This window comes from Columba livia, chromosome 2 (genome assembly GCF_036013475.1).
Source record: "Columba livia isolate bColLiv1 breed racing homer chromosome 2, bColLiv1.pat.W.v2, whole genome shotgun sequence".
NCBI lineage: Eukaryota > Metazoa > Chordata > Aves > Columbiformes > Columbidae > Columba > Columba livia.
The window spans coordinates 51183495-51199349 of record NC_088603.1 but is presented as its reverse complement, the minus strand read 5'-3'; the positions used below and the strand labels follow the sequence as shown (position 1 = coordinate 51199349).

Sequence of the window (15855 nt, the reverse complement as noted above, 5' to 3'; positions counted from 1 at the left end):
GCAGGCTTGTATCACCATCAGCACTGTTTAAAAGGAGGTGCCTGAACTAGAAAGAAACAGGCCAGCTACAGTAGTGCCATAGTTCCGACATCAGTGAGCACACTAATTCTTGATGGTAAAAATCATCTGGCCCCTCCTACAGATTTGTGTTAGCACACTAACTTTGAAAGCTAGGTTTACAAATGGGATTTTGTTTTTGTTTGTGTGCTCTTTTTATGTAGAACTTCATGCAGAGAACAACGAAAGATAGATTTAGCAGTTTGATGTTCTTTCCTTCCGAATGTCTGGGGAATTTCCCAGTGTTCATTTGATGGCATTAAAAATGAATGGGATGACTAAATGGTTTACAATTTTTACATATTCAGTTAACGTGAAAGCATTTAGTAATGTGTATAACTATCTCCAGAATTACTGGAAATGGCAAATGGCATTCAAACCAACTGTTTTTAACTGTTTTCCTAGGGATGTGTCATTATATAATTTGTAGTAAGAATAGTGCCCTACAATCTGAGCTCAATATTATTGCCCTTTCAGAATTTACTTCTCAGATTATCCTCCTGAAGAGTGATAACTTTCTATTTTAGCCAGTTTTTAGAGTGCTTTCATATCTCAGCAGGGGAATGGGTATTGAATGCAGTTTATCTCTATCACTTTAATGGGAGTCTTGGATATAACAACACTAGGAACAAAGCTCAATCCATTATCCTCTGAATTAAGAGGACCATACTGGGCCCAGTGAGTTGTTTAACCTCACATGCCTCCTAAGCCCTGATCAATGATAGAAGGTACAGGGGAAATGACCAAGTATTTTATTTTATTTTTTTTAAAAGCAGCTTAGATTAAAATGAAGGAAATATTGTTCAGTGGTGAAGGCCAAGAGGTAGAGAGGAGTGTGTTTCATGCATAGGGTTAATGAAAGTGACTGTTGGGTGGAAGAAGGAATGACAGTGAGGTATGGTCTGGATTGTACAACAGGCACTAGAATGAAGTTCAACCTGAAGCCTTGGTGCAAAAACTATTGTGATTTTTAATGACTGTGGGAAGAAGCTGAAGCATAAGCTGCACTGCAGTTTCCCTCATTGGAACGGTTAATAATATAGGTTATTCAGCTGTAGCTGCAAGGAAGAAGCACCGCAAATGTAAATTTCAGCTATATCCAACTTTCTGGTAGCGGGAGGGCAGGGGCCTCACTGATTAGGGGTATGTGGCAGGCTGACCCCGGCCAGCAGTTGAGCACCCACATGACTGCTCTCTCTGTTCCTCCACCCCCAGCAGGATGGGGCAGAGAACATGAAGAACAAAAGCAAAATTCATAAGTCAAGACGCAGAAAGTTTAACAGGTGAAGGAAAGTAAAAAAAAAAGCAAACAAGAAGCAGGAAATAACTTATCATCTCCCTTAAGCAGATCAATGCCCAGACAGTCTCTGAGCAACCACCATCAAAGAAGTCAGTCCCCTTCCTGCTTCTTCTTCTACCTCATCTTGCATTGCTGAGCAAAATATCGTATGGTACAGAATGCCCCTTTGGCCAGTTCAGGTGAGTTGTCCAATGTTTTGTCTGCCCCCAGCCTAGTCTCTGCAGGGCAGAGTGGAAAAGAGAGAAAACCTCGATGTGGTACAAGCGTCCAGCAGTAGTCAGAACACTGTGTGTTATTAGCACTGTTTTTAGCCACAGATCCAGAACACAGAGCCATATGGGCTGCTATGAAGAAAGTTCACTCCATCCCAGCCAGACACAGTGCAGGGTGAAATCCCATGGTACCCAAGCCAGGCAAGCAGAGCAGGTCCAGTGACAGCCGGTGGTTGCCAGACAACTCTGAAGGGCAACACAGATTCAGCATCACACTGGGAAGTCAACTCAGTGGGTCAGGGTTATTTCAGCAAGGTACACAGCCAGGCACAGGTGAAAAATGTCAGGCAAAAGCCAAGGGCAAGGCCGCCAAGGCATGATTTGTTACCAATTCCCTTTTCCTCTTCCAAACTTGCACACCATTAGATTATCAGCAGACTCACAAACAACACCAGATGACTCTGATCTTTACCAGGTAAGTCATCTTGGAAACACTGGTCAGTAAGAATAGGCAGTGTCACAGGACACTTCTTCAAATAACAGAATTTTTATTTAGCCACAGGAGCCCAGTAACCAGAAGGGAAAAACAATGTACTTATTGCCCCACCCACAAGTTTGCCAGTTTTGCTAAAGACTTTGGTAGATACAACTTAATCCAACTTTTCTGGTGGCAGAGGTGCAAATGGCTTCTCTGCAGGCCCTGCCTTGTTTTCCTCAAAACTCTCCTGAAGTACGAGAGCTTGAAGCTTTTTCACCTTGTGGGGCCCTGTGTCTCTTATCAGCTACATATGCTGCATACTGCCTGGAGAAGAATTTGAACTGCTGCTGGTCTGGGAGCTATTCACCCATTTTAGAATCTGTCCCTTTGCATTTCATCTGTGTTGTATTGTATTTTACCTCTAGCTGCTGTCTTTGAACATCACAGGCTGAGCAGACTCTACGATATGAACAAGATAGAATCTGGTAACACTAGGGGAAGCCATAAGGGCACGATTCTTGAAGACTTCAGGACTTGCTGCTGGTGCCCTGGATGCCTCCTACTATTTAAAAGAGACAGAAAGGATACTGAAACCATTAGGAGTTTTCAACAAAGGTTTTTAAATGGAAACTTAAAAGGAAAAACATTTATTCAGGATGGACAAAGCAGCTGTAAGTTCTTCTTTCAAAGAAGTGCCATCAATCTGAGGCATCACTAGCATTACTTTATAGATGTTACTCTTTAACCCTCCAAAATCAAGTTTTGACCCTTTTGAATTCAGGGATCATGGCACTTCTGTAGAAAAGATTTCCAGACTAAAAATTGTGGCAGCTTATGGGTCTACAAAGGAGGAAGCATACCGTTGTGTGACTTCTGGGAGTCTGGGCTAGGAGAAATCTGGCCTCAAGCTGTTGGGATGCAGCAAATGGCAGTGGGGCCTTCAGCAGAAGGGTTAGAGACCTTCTGAACTGAGCAGAACAGGCAGAATGCAATAATGAAAAAACTTTTTATATAATTAATATAAAACAGAGCTGCCCAGAACGGATGTGGTTCCCAGAAAATATAATCCATCTAATGGAGAAAATATATACTCCAGCACAATTTTGTATACACATACGTGAGCATATGTTGAACTGATTAAACACAGTTCTGTTAGTTTATTCTAGTTTTGCATTGTTACATGTGCAAATGGAAAAAATATGGCATCTGATAATAAATCAACAGGCAACTCAAAGTTACCAGACATCAAAGGGTTTTGGAAGGCTGTTAAAACATTTCCCTCTCCTAGAGTGCAGCTGATCCTTCAGTAAAGGACCAGACTCCTTGATTTGAATTCTACAATCAGTTATGGAACTACACTAATTTGTATTTTTTTGGCTACAATTGACCTAAGGGATGACAGCCAAGATCCAGTCCTGACAGGAGAGTGACATAAGGCAGAAGTTTTGAAATCTGTGTTCTGTTCTGCTCTCACTTGCTCTAAACATGTAATTACCACAATTCAATGAGCTGTTTGTGGTTTTGGAATGAAGCAAGTAAAAGTGAAGTTGAGAGAATGACGAGAGTTTTCATATGATTTAATTTAATACATGTTCTGTGTAAGTGACAAAAATAAGGATTCTGCTGAAATATGCTACTACATGCCCTGTTTCATACCTTGGATACTTTCTATTTCAATAGAGTGTATTTCCTTGCTATCTAAGACCACTAGTACAAAAATCCCATAAAGGAATCACTTCCTTCCCTCTCTTCCTTTCAATATCGCAATGGCCAGAAGTTGTTAGACTTTCAGACTGGGCAACTTATTGGCCACAGTGGGTTGTTATTACTGAGACTTTTTGAGGAAAAAGAAAAGAATGGATACTCATGCTGTAATTGTTAGAGACAGATGGCTGAGGAAAATCTTAATGAACTTCAGGGCATGACTCTTAGGTCAAAGACTAGAGTAACACATACCTGCTTTCAAGAGAGAAGCTAAAAAACAGTAGTTTCTGAAAGATGTGCCTTACTGGTCTGCAAAAGCCAAACAAAGCTACAGACCTATACAGCCACGCTGAAAACTCAGCAGTGTCCCTAACTCAGCAAAATCTTGACACAGTTTTGTTTCTGCCAAAAGCCAGTACTGACACACTGCAGCTGGATTTCCTGGTGGTTCACAGTTCAGTGGGCTATTCCTGCTATGAAGCACAACATATCCAAGCAGCACATTGTTGTTAAAGCTAAAAAAATTTCATTGTATGGGAGTAGTTTATGGTCTTTATCCAGGTGGTAGTTTTGGATGTAATATACTCTGAATACATGATGAGGCATAAAGCACACTAATGTTACCAATATGAAGAAGAAACTCTTTGCCTGAGCCCTGAATTCCACATGTGAGTTGATGTCAGGCCAGTACTTCACAGCCAGTCTGTAGAGCACAGACAACTGGATTACGGTGAGCACAGCACAAGCTGCCACCAAGACTCCAACCAAGCAGAAGTTTGCGGTCACCATGGGCACCTCTTGTATCTCCTTGTGGAACTGAAAGCATTCGGAGGAGTGGTATGTCTTAAAGGTGCCATAGTAGGAGAGAAAAACAGGTGTGACCACCAGCACTCCCACCAGCCAAACAGCAGCCACCCAGCCTGTAGTGTAGCACGTCCTAGACTCGAGTCGGAAGAGACGTATGATGATGATACCCATATAAAACATGAAGGTGGTGTACATGTGGAGGTAGATCATGGCACTTGCTAATTTGCAGGCAAACCTCCCAAATTTCCATTCCCCTAAAATGTAGTAGCTGAGGCGGAAGGGGATGCTGAGAAGCATAAAGCTGTGCAGCACCAGGAGGCTGATTATGATAACAGTCATCACAGATTGCGATCTCCTTTGAAACAACTGATGGGACATTACGATGACCCCGAGGGTGCCGCCAGCCAGGTTGATGATGTACAGGGCCATGAGAACGGTGAGCAGCCTCTCTGAGGTGTCTGGCAATGTCTCATTGGAGGAATGGTTCTGCTGGGTTATACTGCTGTTAGACATCTTCCTAAGCTCCTCTTTCAAAGGTTACTGAAAGTGAAAAATGAGAATTTTTAAAATAGACATATTTTCTTTGTTGGTTCCTTTGTTGTTAACTATGGAATGTCACAGATTCATGAAGGGACATTTTACTGAACTGTGTTTGAAAGGAAATTGTCCCACGTAGAACACAACCTTATAGCTGTTGTCATACTGTATATGACAGAAGCAACCCACGCCTCTAAGTGTTAAAACTATATTTTATATAATTATGAATGAGTTTTTAATTTACTAAACTGTATTCTAGATTTTTTTTAAATTATTTGCCTCTAGATTCAGCCATTTGAAATAGCCAAGATGCTACATATATTTAATCTGCATCCATGTTATAAAGCTAAATTTGAAGGAGAGAAAAATACTGAAATGTGAAGAGTTTGTACCTATAATTTGTGGATACTTTATGAAGACACCTGAGCCTTCTTTTTAGCATCTTGCTGAATGGGTGCAGGACACCCATAAGGCAGCAACAGTTTCGGTTTCTAGATGCATAAAGCACATTGAAAATAAAAACCAGCAGATTAAAAATTCAATTTCATCTTTCTTCAGTTTCAAGTCTTTTTGCTACAGAATTTCACCTGCACTACCCTACTATGAAAAGTGAAGAAAAGCTAAAAATTAATTTAAGAACAATCTTCTGAAAGATTTAATCCTATTGGCACTTGTTGAACATAGCCACTTACTACTGCATTCTTATTTAGACTTAAGGCAAGATGTGGACTGTACAGTTTTTTGGGCTTGCATACAGATTTCTGTACAAGTATATGGGGATAGCATGCGGGGTACATGCATACCTAGCTAATGAAGTCTATTCTTACCTTACAAAGGTTTTCAATACAACAAAGTTAAGAGCTGAAAAGCAGTGTTTTAAAAAAGCAGTGTCTTCTGTCTCTGATTCCTTTGAAGTCTGAAACTAGTAAACTTGTTTTAATCAGCAATTCTTAATTCTGTTGCACTCATCTGTAAAATGATGCGCTGCAACTGCAAGACGTTTTCAGAGAAACTTCTTATTCGTGAAGCATCAGATAAAGCATCTTTAGAAAGCCATTGGAGTGTTGTGTCCAAAACTGATATAAACTTCTATGTTAATTACCTTTTAAAATGCATGATCCTAAAAGCATTTAAATGGTTACAATTTTATAACAGTCTAATATTCCTGAGATAGGCATGAGAAATTTGTTTTCCCAGAAACTTTGCTAGAAGAAAAGTTTTACAAGCTTTAAGAAGATTACTTTCTTCTCCTGACACAAATTCATTTTCCTGTGTATATTGTTAATATTTCAAACTGGCTTTAAAAAGGTACGATATTCTTGTTATAAATGGCATAATTACAACCTAGATGACATTTTGCATTAGTCAGAAATAAATTACATTTTTAATTATTTATAGAAATAAAATACTTTAATTTTACCTTATAATTTCTTATGTTTGTGACTTCCCCTTTCTTCTTTGCCATTTCACGCATCCATATCATAACCCATGTGAAGAAAAAGAGCCTTTGGTGTTAACTGTTTGACCGAGAACATTTGAGGGATTTTCTCAGCCCACATACAGGAAGTCACAAGCCTTCTTTCTTGCTTCGCTGTGATAGCAATCACATATAGGAACATGTACCACTATTTTGTTCATGCAGTGAGAACTGCTGAAAAGCTGCTGAGCTGTCAGAGGCCATTGTTGTGTTCAGATATGTAGGACAGACCCGCTAATCAGGACCACTTCTGCCCACAATGTGGTCAGTCTTAAAACTCAGATGCACAGTGATTCCCTGAGCTGTACAACTACTACAAGTTACTGGGTTTTGCTACTATGCAAGTAAGAAGCACCACTGATCAAGAGAAGAAATATGCAGCTGACTAGAGGAATTTTCATTATAAATGCACTTTTCCGCTGAACTTGTTTTATGTTTCATAATTAAGCTAAATGTGCCAGAATAACAAAGTGTTTAGCAGAGTTAACAAAAGATTTCACTCTAACATGCTATTAGATCTTCAAGAACTCAGAGGAGGTTACTCACTGTTTAAACACTGTAAGTAAAATAAGTCTTGGACATATGCAAAAAGAGACTTAAGACTTCCTGCTGTTAAAAAAAGACATACAGAGGCCAGGGGTGCTTGAAGATTATGTTTGAACTGCAGGCATAAATGCTGACCCCAAACCATATCATTAGTATAAGGTAGCTCACAAAAAAAAGAAGAAAGCATTGAGTCAGAGCTCTTCTGGAGACATTAAAAATCAGTTTCTTGACTAGAAATTAAACAGAAAAATGTTAGCCCAGTTTATTTTTAACTAGAGTTCTAGACCACAGCCAGAGTCATCAGTACTCAAACACAAAAGGACAACACACAAGGTTTTGTGGGCAATAACATAAAATCAGTGTTCCAGCAGGGCTGAACTAGCATTGCTCCTGCCATCATGTAGTCATCCTCTGCTGTGTATGTGAGGATGGTTCCCTCTGAGAGGCATCTCTCCTATTATTAAGTATAGTCATAAGGAAGAACACGTTGTGAAAAAGAACAATTACAAGTAAATATATACAAAGACTCAAAAAAACAAGGGTGCTAAAAGTGAGGAAGAGAAACAGAAAGAGTCGTGAGGGTGAGCAAGAATATGTAGACAACAGTCTGTGAGACATTCTCAAGATAAGCTCTGAAAGCTTTGAGGGAGCAGTTACCATCTCACCTAGACCAGGAGGGATGTCCATTTTGGAGATTGCACATACTTATAGGTGTCGGGTGAGAGAAGTGTTCAATTGCTCCAGCAGACAGAGCACTGAAGGAAAACAGCTACATGAATAATGGTACTCACCAGGTGTGGTTCCAGCATCACTTCATCCTACATAAGGACAGGCTGCTGCCAGACCCGGTAACAATGGCTTTTGGATGGGAAAATGATCAGCTGGTTCTGCAGAAATGCACAGGAAGGTAGGCAACAGCCCGGGTGTCAGACACCAATGGTTTCGCAGAATCATCGGTTAGAGCAACATGAAACTACATTCACAGCATCTGGGTAAAGCAGGGAAATGCCTGAAGCCCTGTGTTCTGTCCACAAGACCTGAAGTGATCCACAAAGTTGGAACTATCAAGGAATAGTGCAGAAGAGACGTGAAGAAATTGTATTCCTGAAATGGATGCTATGTGACTGATGGAACTCCAGATATAGCTGAATCGGGCTATGACATCAAGAGCTTTGTGTGCACTATTATTATGTTAAGTCCAGGCTGAGATCTTTGGATTTAAAGTGATGCCAAAACCCCTGCAAAGGTGTTACAAAGATAATTCTCTTGTCACCTTGGGGAGAGCACCTTTGGCTGACACCAAAATTGCTGGGAGTCAGAAAGCAAACTTCTCAACTGATGTTTTATACCTCTGAGTCGCTTTGTCCCTGAAACGTTCCTTAAAGCTCTTCAGTGTGTTAACTTTTTATCTTTGTGTTCTTCTGTTAAAATAAATAAATAAATAAATAAAATAAAATCACTCAGCTCAACTCTGTAATCTAGGTCTTAAACTTTGGGTTAGTTTCTCATTTGAGTACCAGAGGAAATTGAGTCACATCAGCCTGTTCAAATGAACTTTCAGATATTGCTTTCGCTTTATCAGCACATAGTTTGCCTTGACCAGTGGTGAGAATAAGGTTGAAAGAAAAACACATATACACAGCAGAGATCCAGGTCAAGATTAGCATTAAAAAATATTTTAAAGAAGGAAAGAACAGGGGATACATGGTACAACATTGGGGTAACAGAAGACAAAGAAGAAAGGTGAAGTTTTAAATTATTAAGAAGAGAAAATGAAACAGAAGAGGAAGCAATAGTTGAAAGAAGAGGAACAAGGCCTGTCAGATGTTCAGACACAGGATTAATCTCTGTTGAAGTGTCACCAACTATGCCAACTATGGGTGTAGTGGAGTTCCTTTAAGCAGGGGGTATATGCATAGTAGAACTTCAAGTTCTTGGTTTCATTTGATTTCTGTGTTATTTCCTCTGCTTTCTGTGTCACTTCATAAGAAAACGTTATGTTTACTGGTCAATGTAACAGCAAACAAAGTTTCACATACAGACTCAAGACCTCCTTACTGTCTAGGAACAATCATAAAACTGTGCTGCCTTCTCTTACTGCATAGGTTTTCAGTTTCAGTTACTTCCAGCCTAGGGCCATAATTGCTGATAATTTCAATTATTTATTAATAATAAGCCCTCTATGTATAGTTACTTGTAGGAACTAAGCTACATATAGGCCATAAACAACAGTAAGATGGGGAAAACCTAAGTTATGTTTTAACATACTGCTCTTCCTGTGATTGCAGATGCCATCACAGTTGTTGCTGTCTCACTCCCACTCCATTAGACATGAGTCACAGGTACTGGAAAGTGAGCAAATCATACTCCATGGTTAGTGAACTTGGATAATCCCTTTAATTTTCCAATCCCATCCATCCATGCAGCATGAAGAATTTAGTAACTTCAGCCAGTAAATGGTCAACAATATTACCAGGAGATTTGAGATTCTTGGACTAATCTTCTACTTATTTGGTTGCAGATTTGCTGGGAGGTTTCTCAGGCTTCCTTCGTCAGGATGGAAGAGGCTATCTGGCTTCTCTGTTTATTAGAAATAATAATATATAGTTCTCTCAGTCATATGTATTTAATATTCCTCAAAAGTAGACATTATGCCTTACAAAAGTGAAAGGATCATGGATTTCTGGGGAGGAATTTGACAGAGCATATCACAGGCAGGCTATGACTTGGCTTTGAAAACAAAACTTATTTCTTAGTGAAAAGAGATGAGATTTATTATTACCAATTTAGGAACTTGTCATTATTCTCCTGTGCTGGTCCATGCCAGTTTAGTAGTGAGTTAGAAGATTTCTGAAATAATTTTGTCCTACTATTTGGTCTAGTTACCCTCCAATACCTGTAGGGGCAATTAAAGTTGTTTCTGCTTTAGGTTATTCCAGAAAACTGATAATACTGGCTGTGAAGCATCATTATACTCAGGAACAGCTGCAGACAACCACACGTGAGCCAAGGCTCTGGTACTGACAGCATAACCTTTTCCTAGTCCCAAAGGCTTTCCTTTCTGCTTGAACAAACTGCCACCCGTCCTCCTTGTCAAACTTAATTCCCTTTGTTTTCAGTCCCACAGCCTTTCTCAGAAGCCTGTGTTTCTAGGGATAGCCCCACACAATTCCACTTAACCCCGTTTCTCATGTTCTGCTTGATATATACAGTCACAGCCTCAGAGCCAAAATTCTTCTTTCCTGATACTAATATGCAGAATCAACAGGGCCTGCAGGAGATAGATCCCTGAAATCAATATTTGCTTGACACAGAGTTGGACAAGGCTTAATGTTTATTAATTTAAAAAGCAATTAGAAAGAAAACACATAAAACAACTAACATACAGGAAAGCAGAGGTCCTCATTATACTGATAGCAGTTTTCAGTAAGATACAGAAACCATGGAGGGTGTCCAAAACACAGAGGTGATACTTTCAAGGTGTGGTGGAGGGGTTGGTTTTGGGGTGTTTTTTATTTGTTTTGGGTTGTTTTTCCAAATTCACCTTGATCTTTAGATCCCACATATCTTGCAATTGTGGTTATGACCGTCTCCCACAAAAATGAGATTTATCTTTACTGAAGAAAGTTTCCCATTTTTCTGGAAGAAAGATGATTGCTCACATTCTGGATGGAGTTGCAGAGAGAGAACTAGAAGACAGGGACTAGGACTCCAAAAGTAAAAAATGTTTGCATTTGTCAGGAAGTTAATTTATAATTTGATGTCAGGTGTCTAGAGGCCTGTCACCCAGTTTTATCAAAATACACATCTCAAAAAGCACATCTACTAGAAAAATGATGACAGAAGAAGATTTTGAAGTACTGAGAACTTGAAGTATCAGACATTAGCAAATCAGAAAAATTGGGTTGGCTTTTATCCTTACTGGGGGGGGTTGGGCTGAGGGAATCATCAATAGTGAGAATTCTGAAATACAAAAGAAATTAAATATCAGCATGAAACAGAAGACCTAGAGCATCTCCAATACATAGTGGTAGTATTTCATGCCCTTCTCAGTGATGGAAACTGTACTGGTTCTGAAACTAGAAGAGTTTTTAGTTCCTATCACTAAACAGAGATTTGAATACAAAACCAATGCTTCAGGCTACCAGCCTTTTCTGATTTAATTTCCTGTGGGATTTCCAAAGATGCCTAGAGAAGCAAGAATGAGTTTGAAATTTCAGTATTTTGGCTAGTGGATGCCGCCACAGAAGCTGCTTTCTTCAAGTCCCAGAGGAAAAGGCAGAGCTGAGGTTTGGAAAACCTGCATTGGGGCAAATCCACAAGCAGAGGAAGCTCCAAAGCTGAGGTAATTTGTGCAGTGGACTAAGTCCTGTATTTACAAAAACTGACTCTCTCACCTTCAGAGTGCCTTGTCCATACCATGGCCACCATTTGCAGAAGAAAATAACACAGGGAAGAAAAGCAGTCTGTTACACACAACAATAAAAGTGTCTTACGAAGCAAAGCATGCTGCAGACAGTAATAACCTGAAGGAATTAAAAAATATATGCTTATCACATATTTAAAGTACACCTACTCTCTGCCCTGCCTTGGAAAAGGTTCTGTTGACTTCTTCAGAGATGCCAGTAGCAATCGGGAAAGAATCTATATGCTGGCCAGTCCATCATCCATTGCAAAGCTGGCAGTTCCAACAGACCAATACACTTCTCAGGGCAGAACTGTCATTTCATATTCTAATCACAAATATCACTGGTATAATCATATCTGGAAACTCAATGGTTTAAAAAAAGATCACCAAAGCTACCAAAGAAAAAAGCATCTCTATTGGGGTCTCTCTCAGGCTTCTTTTGGGTCCAAAGCACCCAGTTCTTTCTTTTTTCAGGAGGAGGTTTTAGATGTCCTAAATTACAGCAGTGATTACCCCAGATGCTCTGACTTTCAACCAGACCAGCACTTCTGCTCCTTCTAGTGCTATGATAATGATTAGTAGTCACCACAGTTTCCTTACAGAAGGGTATTTATTTACAGGAAACAAAAAAATGGCCTTTAAGAGGAAAGACATTTAAATTAATAAAGCAGTCTCTGGGGTTATTTAGGTCTTACCCAGGTTTGCTATTTGCTGAAATGTGAGGAAAAATTACTTGACAGGATGTCCTGAAGCAACTCAGAAAGACTTGTTGTTCACTATATTGGATAATACCTTAAAAATTATATATATTGGACATATTACTAAATAATTCAGTTGTCTTTTTGCTAATTGGGAAGTCGCTGTGCTTCCGTTATACATGCAGTTTGCAGGAATGAAATTAAATGAATGCCATGCCGAGTGTCTGTTTATACCCCATACTCTCAACACATGGCAAAGAGAATATGTACAATCACTCAAAATATTCTCATACCAAAATGATCCTGATCCTAAGTACCATCAAACTGTCTGCATCAACTCATCCCGTAGTTTTCACTGTTTCTTTGTTTTCTCAGTTCAAGGATTTGAGCAATTACTGTAATTGTAAGAACATTTCTACCCTAAAGCATAGATGGGCCGTGCAGCTAATTAACAGACTTCAAGCTCACTCTGTGAAAATGAAATATGTGATGGGTTCCAAATGAACCATTTAACAGAGTCCTATTGGTCTTCTCTTTCCATTGTAACAAAAATAGATTGCAGAACAAGAGAATGAGATGGAAGGGAATATTTAAAATGAAGTGGTTAGCTTAACTGATTTTCTTTCAACCACCAACACTTCTTAGAAGTGAAGGATGGAAGAAGTCTTTGTTAATATAGAAGACACAAGGAGGAAATTATATCTGCATGTGCAACATGAGGTTACTTTATAAAATCTTGTACTCGACTACCGATGACTGGAACTCATATAAGTACAAAAACATCATAAGCTTGAAACTTGAATATTTTAAAGCATCAGTTGGCAGCTGAAGAGAGACATGGAGAGAGGTAGTCAAGATCAATGACCAAATCCTTCTGTTCCAAATATTGTCCCACAGTCTCGGCTTCAGAGAGGTAGGAGAGGGCTACCACTGAAAACAGAAGGCAGTCTGTAGGATTCAGGAGGTGGAGGTAGCTCTGTTGCTGATGCTTTTTCTGCACTTTCCATGGGAGCGTGCAGGGGTTGCTGGGTGGCCACTATTCCTGATCTCCAACAAGCCTCTCTTGCTTCTGGTTTGAAAGCCTCTGAGCAAATATGGTGGATAAAACATTAAAAGCCTGCTACTCTTCATCCAAAAATTTGGTAGGGGGGCATCCCCAGATCCAGGAAGAGTCTTAAATCCATGCAATACAGAACAAACATAACCCTTGCTTGTGATGCACCCATTTCTGAAAAATTAGAATGAAAGACCAAGGCCTGTTCATGGAGAGAACAGACTGCTTGAAACACTGCAGCTCTTGAGCACAACAGGAGAAATCAAATCCCCAAGATGCTTAGAGAATGAAGTGAATGCTCATGCCCAGGAATAAGATCTAGAAATAAGGGGTAGAAAAGTTTTGGCATTAGGTAAGCTAAGACAGTGGGGAACCACAGAATCACAGAATGTTAGGGATTGTGCGGAACCTCGAAAGATCATCTAGTCCAATCCCCACACTGGAGCAGGAACACCTAGATGATGTTACACAGGAAAGCGTCCAGGTGGGTCTTGAATGTCCCCAGAGTAGGAGACTCCACAACCCCCCTGGGCAGCCTGTTCCAGTGTTCTGTCACCCTCACTCTGAAGAAGTTTCTTCTCAAATTTAAGTGGAACCTTTTGTGTTTCAGTTTGTATCCATTACCTCTTGTCCTACCATTGCATGTCACCGAGAAGAACCTGGCTCCATCCTCGTGACACTCATCCTTTATGTATTTGTAAACATTAATGAGGTCGCCTCTCAGTCTGCTCTTCTCCAAGCTAAAGAGACCCAGCTCCCTCAGCCTTTCCTCATAAGGGAGATGTTCCACTCCCTTAATCATCTTTGTTGCTCTATGCTGGACTCTCTCCAGCAGTTCCCTGTCCTTATGGAACTGAGGGGCTCAGAACTGGACACAATATTCCAGATGCGGTCTCACCAGGGCAGAGTAGAGAGGAAGGAGAATCTCTCTCGACCTACTAAACACCGCCCTTCTAATACACCCCAGGATGCCATTGGCCTTCTTGGCCACAACAGCACAGTGCTGGCTCATGGTCACCCTGCTGTCCACCAGGACCCCCAGGTCCCTGTCCCCTACGCTGCTCTCTAATATGTCATTCCCCAACTTATACTGGAACCTGGGGTTGTTCCTACCCAGATGCAAGACTCTACACTTTCCCTTGTTATATTTCATTAAATTTTTCCCCGCCCAACTCTCCAGCCTGTCCGCGTCTCGCTGGATGGCAGCACAGCCTTCTGGCATGTCAGCCACTCCTCCCAGCTTGGTGTCATCAGCAGACTTGCTGATAGTACACTCTATTCCCTCATCCAAATCATTGATGAATATATCGAATAATACCGGCCCCAGTACTGACCCCTGAGGAACCCCACTAGACACAGGCCCCCAGCCAGACTGCGCCACATTGCCCACGACTCTCTGGCTTCTTTCCTTCAGCCAGTTCGCGGTCCACCTCTTTCTTCCATCTCTGGCACTACCACAACCAACTAAATGTATAGGGTATAAATGTCCTTATTTACACAGTCTGAAAGTACATACCAATTTTGGCACCAATGTACCACATCACAAGAAGAGTACCTTCCTTACGCTTTCAGTACTCCAAATCCTAAATCCTAAAGGAAGTGGGGACTTGCCAGGGTTTTAGATAAGATCTGATTGTGTTTCCACAAAGAGAGATGAGCAAATGGGATGGAGGGCTCCTCTAGGCTGTTCAGGAGGGCTCCTCAGGGCAGGTGAGGTGGAGGAGTTTGCACAGTATGTAGGGGAGAGGTTTGACTGTCTGGTGGTTACAGTTAGGGATGATGTGGTTGAGAGCCTCTGGGTGAGGATTAGGGGGATGGAAGATGAAGCAGATGTGGTTGTGGGTGCCTAGTTGTTGTATATGGTCACCTCATAAACAGGGATGAAGACAAATCAAAGGTATTCAATGCTTTTTTTGCCTTGGTCTTGAATAATACTGACAGACTTTGGGCTGACCTGTCCCCTGAGTCAGAGGACCATGAGTGTGCCAACAGTGACTTTCTGTCTGTGGGCACTGAACTTGTAAGGTGCCAGCTGTACCAGCTGAATGAAATGCAAGTCCATGTCACCTGATGGGATTCACCCCAGAGTACTGAATAAGCTAGCGGATGTTACAGCAGGACCCATCTTGGTCATCTGCCTAAGGTCTTGGGAGTCAGGGGAGATCCCCGCTGACTGCAAGCTAGTTGACATTCTTCCAGTTTATAAGAAAGGCATGAGGGAAGACCCAGGAAACTACAGACCTGTTAGTCTAACCTCAGTACCTGGAAAAATTATGGAGAACATCATACTGAGTGCTAATGAAAGACATTTAAAGAACAATGCAATCATCAGGCACAGTCAACATGGTTTCACAAAGTCCTGTTTAATTTAATATAATTTAATTCTATGATGAGGTCACCTGCCTAGTGGATGAAGGGAAGGCAGCAGATGTAGTTCTAGTGAAACTTTTGATACTGTCCCTCACAGTATCCTTCTGGACAAGTTTGAACGTGACATGAGGTCACTTCCAGCTGAACTCTTCCTCTCCTCTACAAAAGGTGAAAGTCAAAATCAGCTGTGGAAGATTTATGCCGTGG

At 40.8% G+C, this 15855-nt stretch overlaps 1 protein-coding gene across 1 annotated transcript; it reads right to left on the bottom strand.

The window, feature by feature from the left end:
• Positions 1-267: 267 nt before the first annotated feature.
• On the bottom strand, positions 268-6645 carry LOC102091850 (probable G-protein coupled receptor 141). Its single transcript, XM_005500009.3, has 2 exons — positions 6516-6645; positions 268-5098 (listed from the first exon to the last, which is right to left on the bottom strand). The coding sequence occupies exon 2, from the start codon at positions 5069-5071 to the stop codon at positions 4208-4210; it is 864 nt and encodes a 287-aa protein (XP_005500066.2). The 5' UTR covers positions 5072-5098; positions 6516-6645; the 3' UTR covers positions 268-4207.
• Positions 6646-15855: the final 9210 nt, after the last annotated feature.

What these genes read in the sequence shown, in the direction of transcription:
- LOC102091850 (XM_005500009.3), bottom strand. Translation starts at nt 5,071, where the DNA reads ATGTCTAACAGCAGTATAACCCAGCAGAACCATTCCTCCAATGAGACA.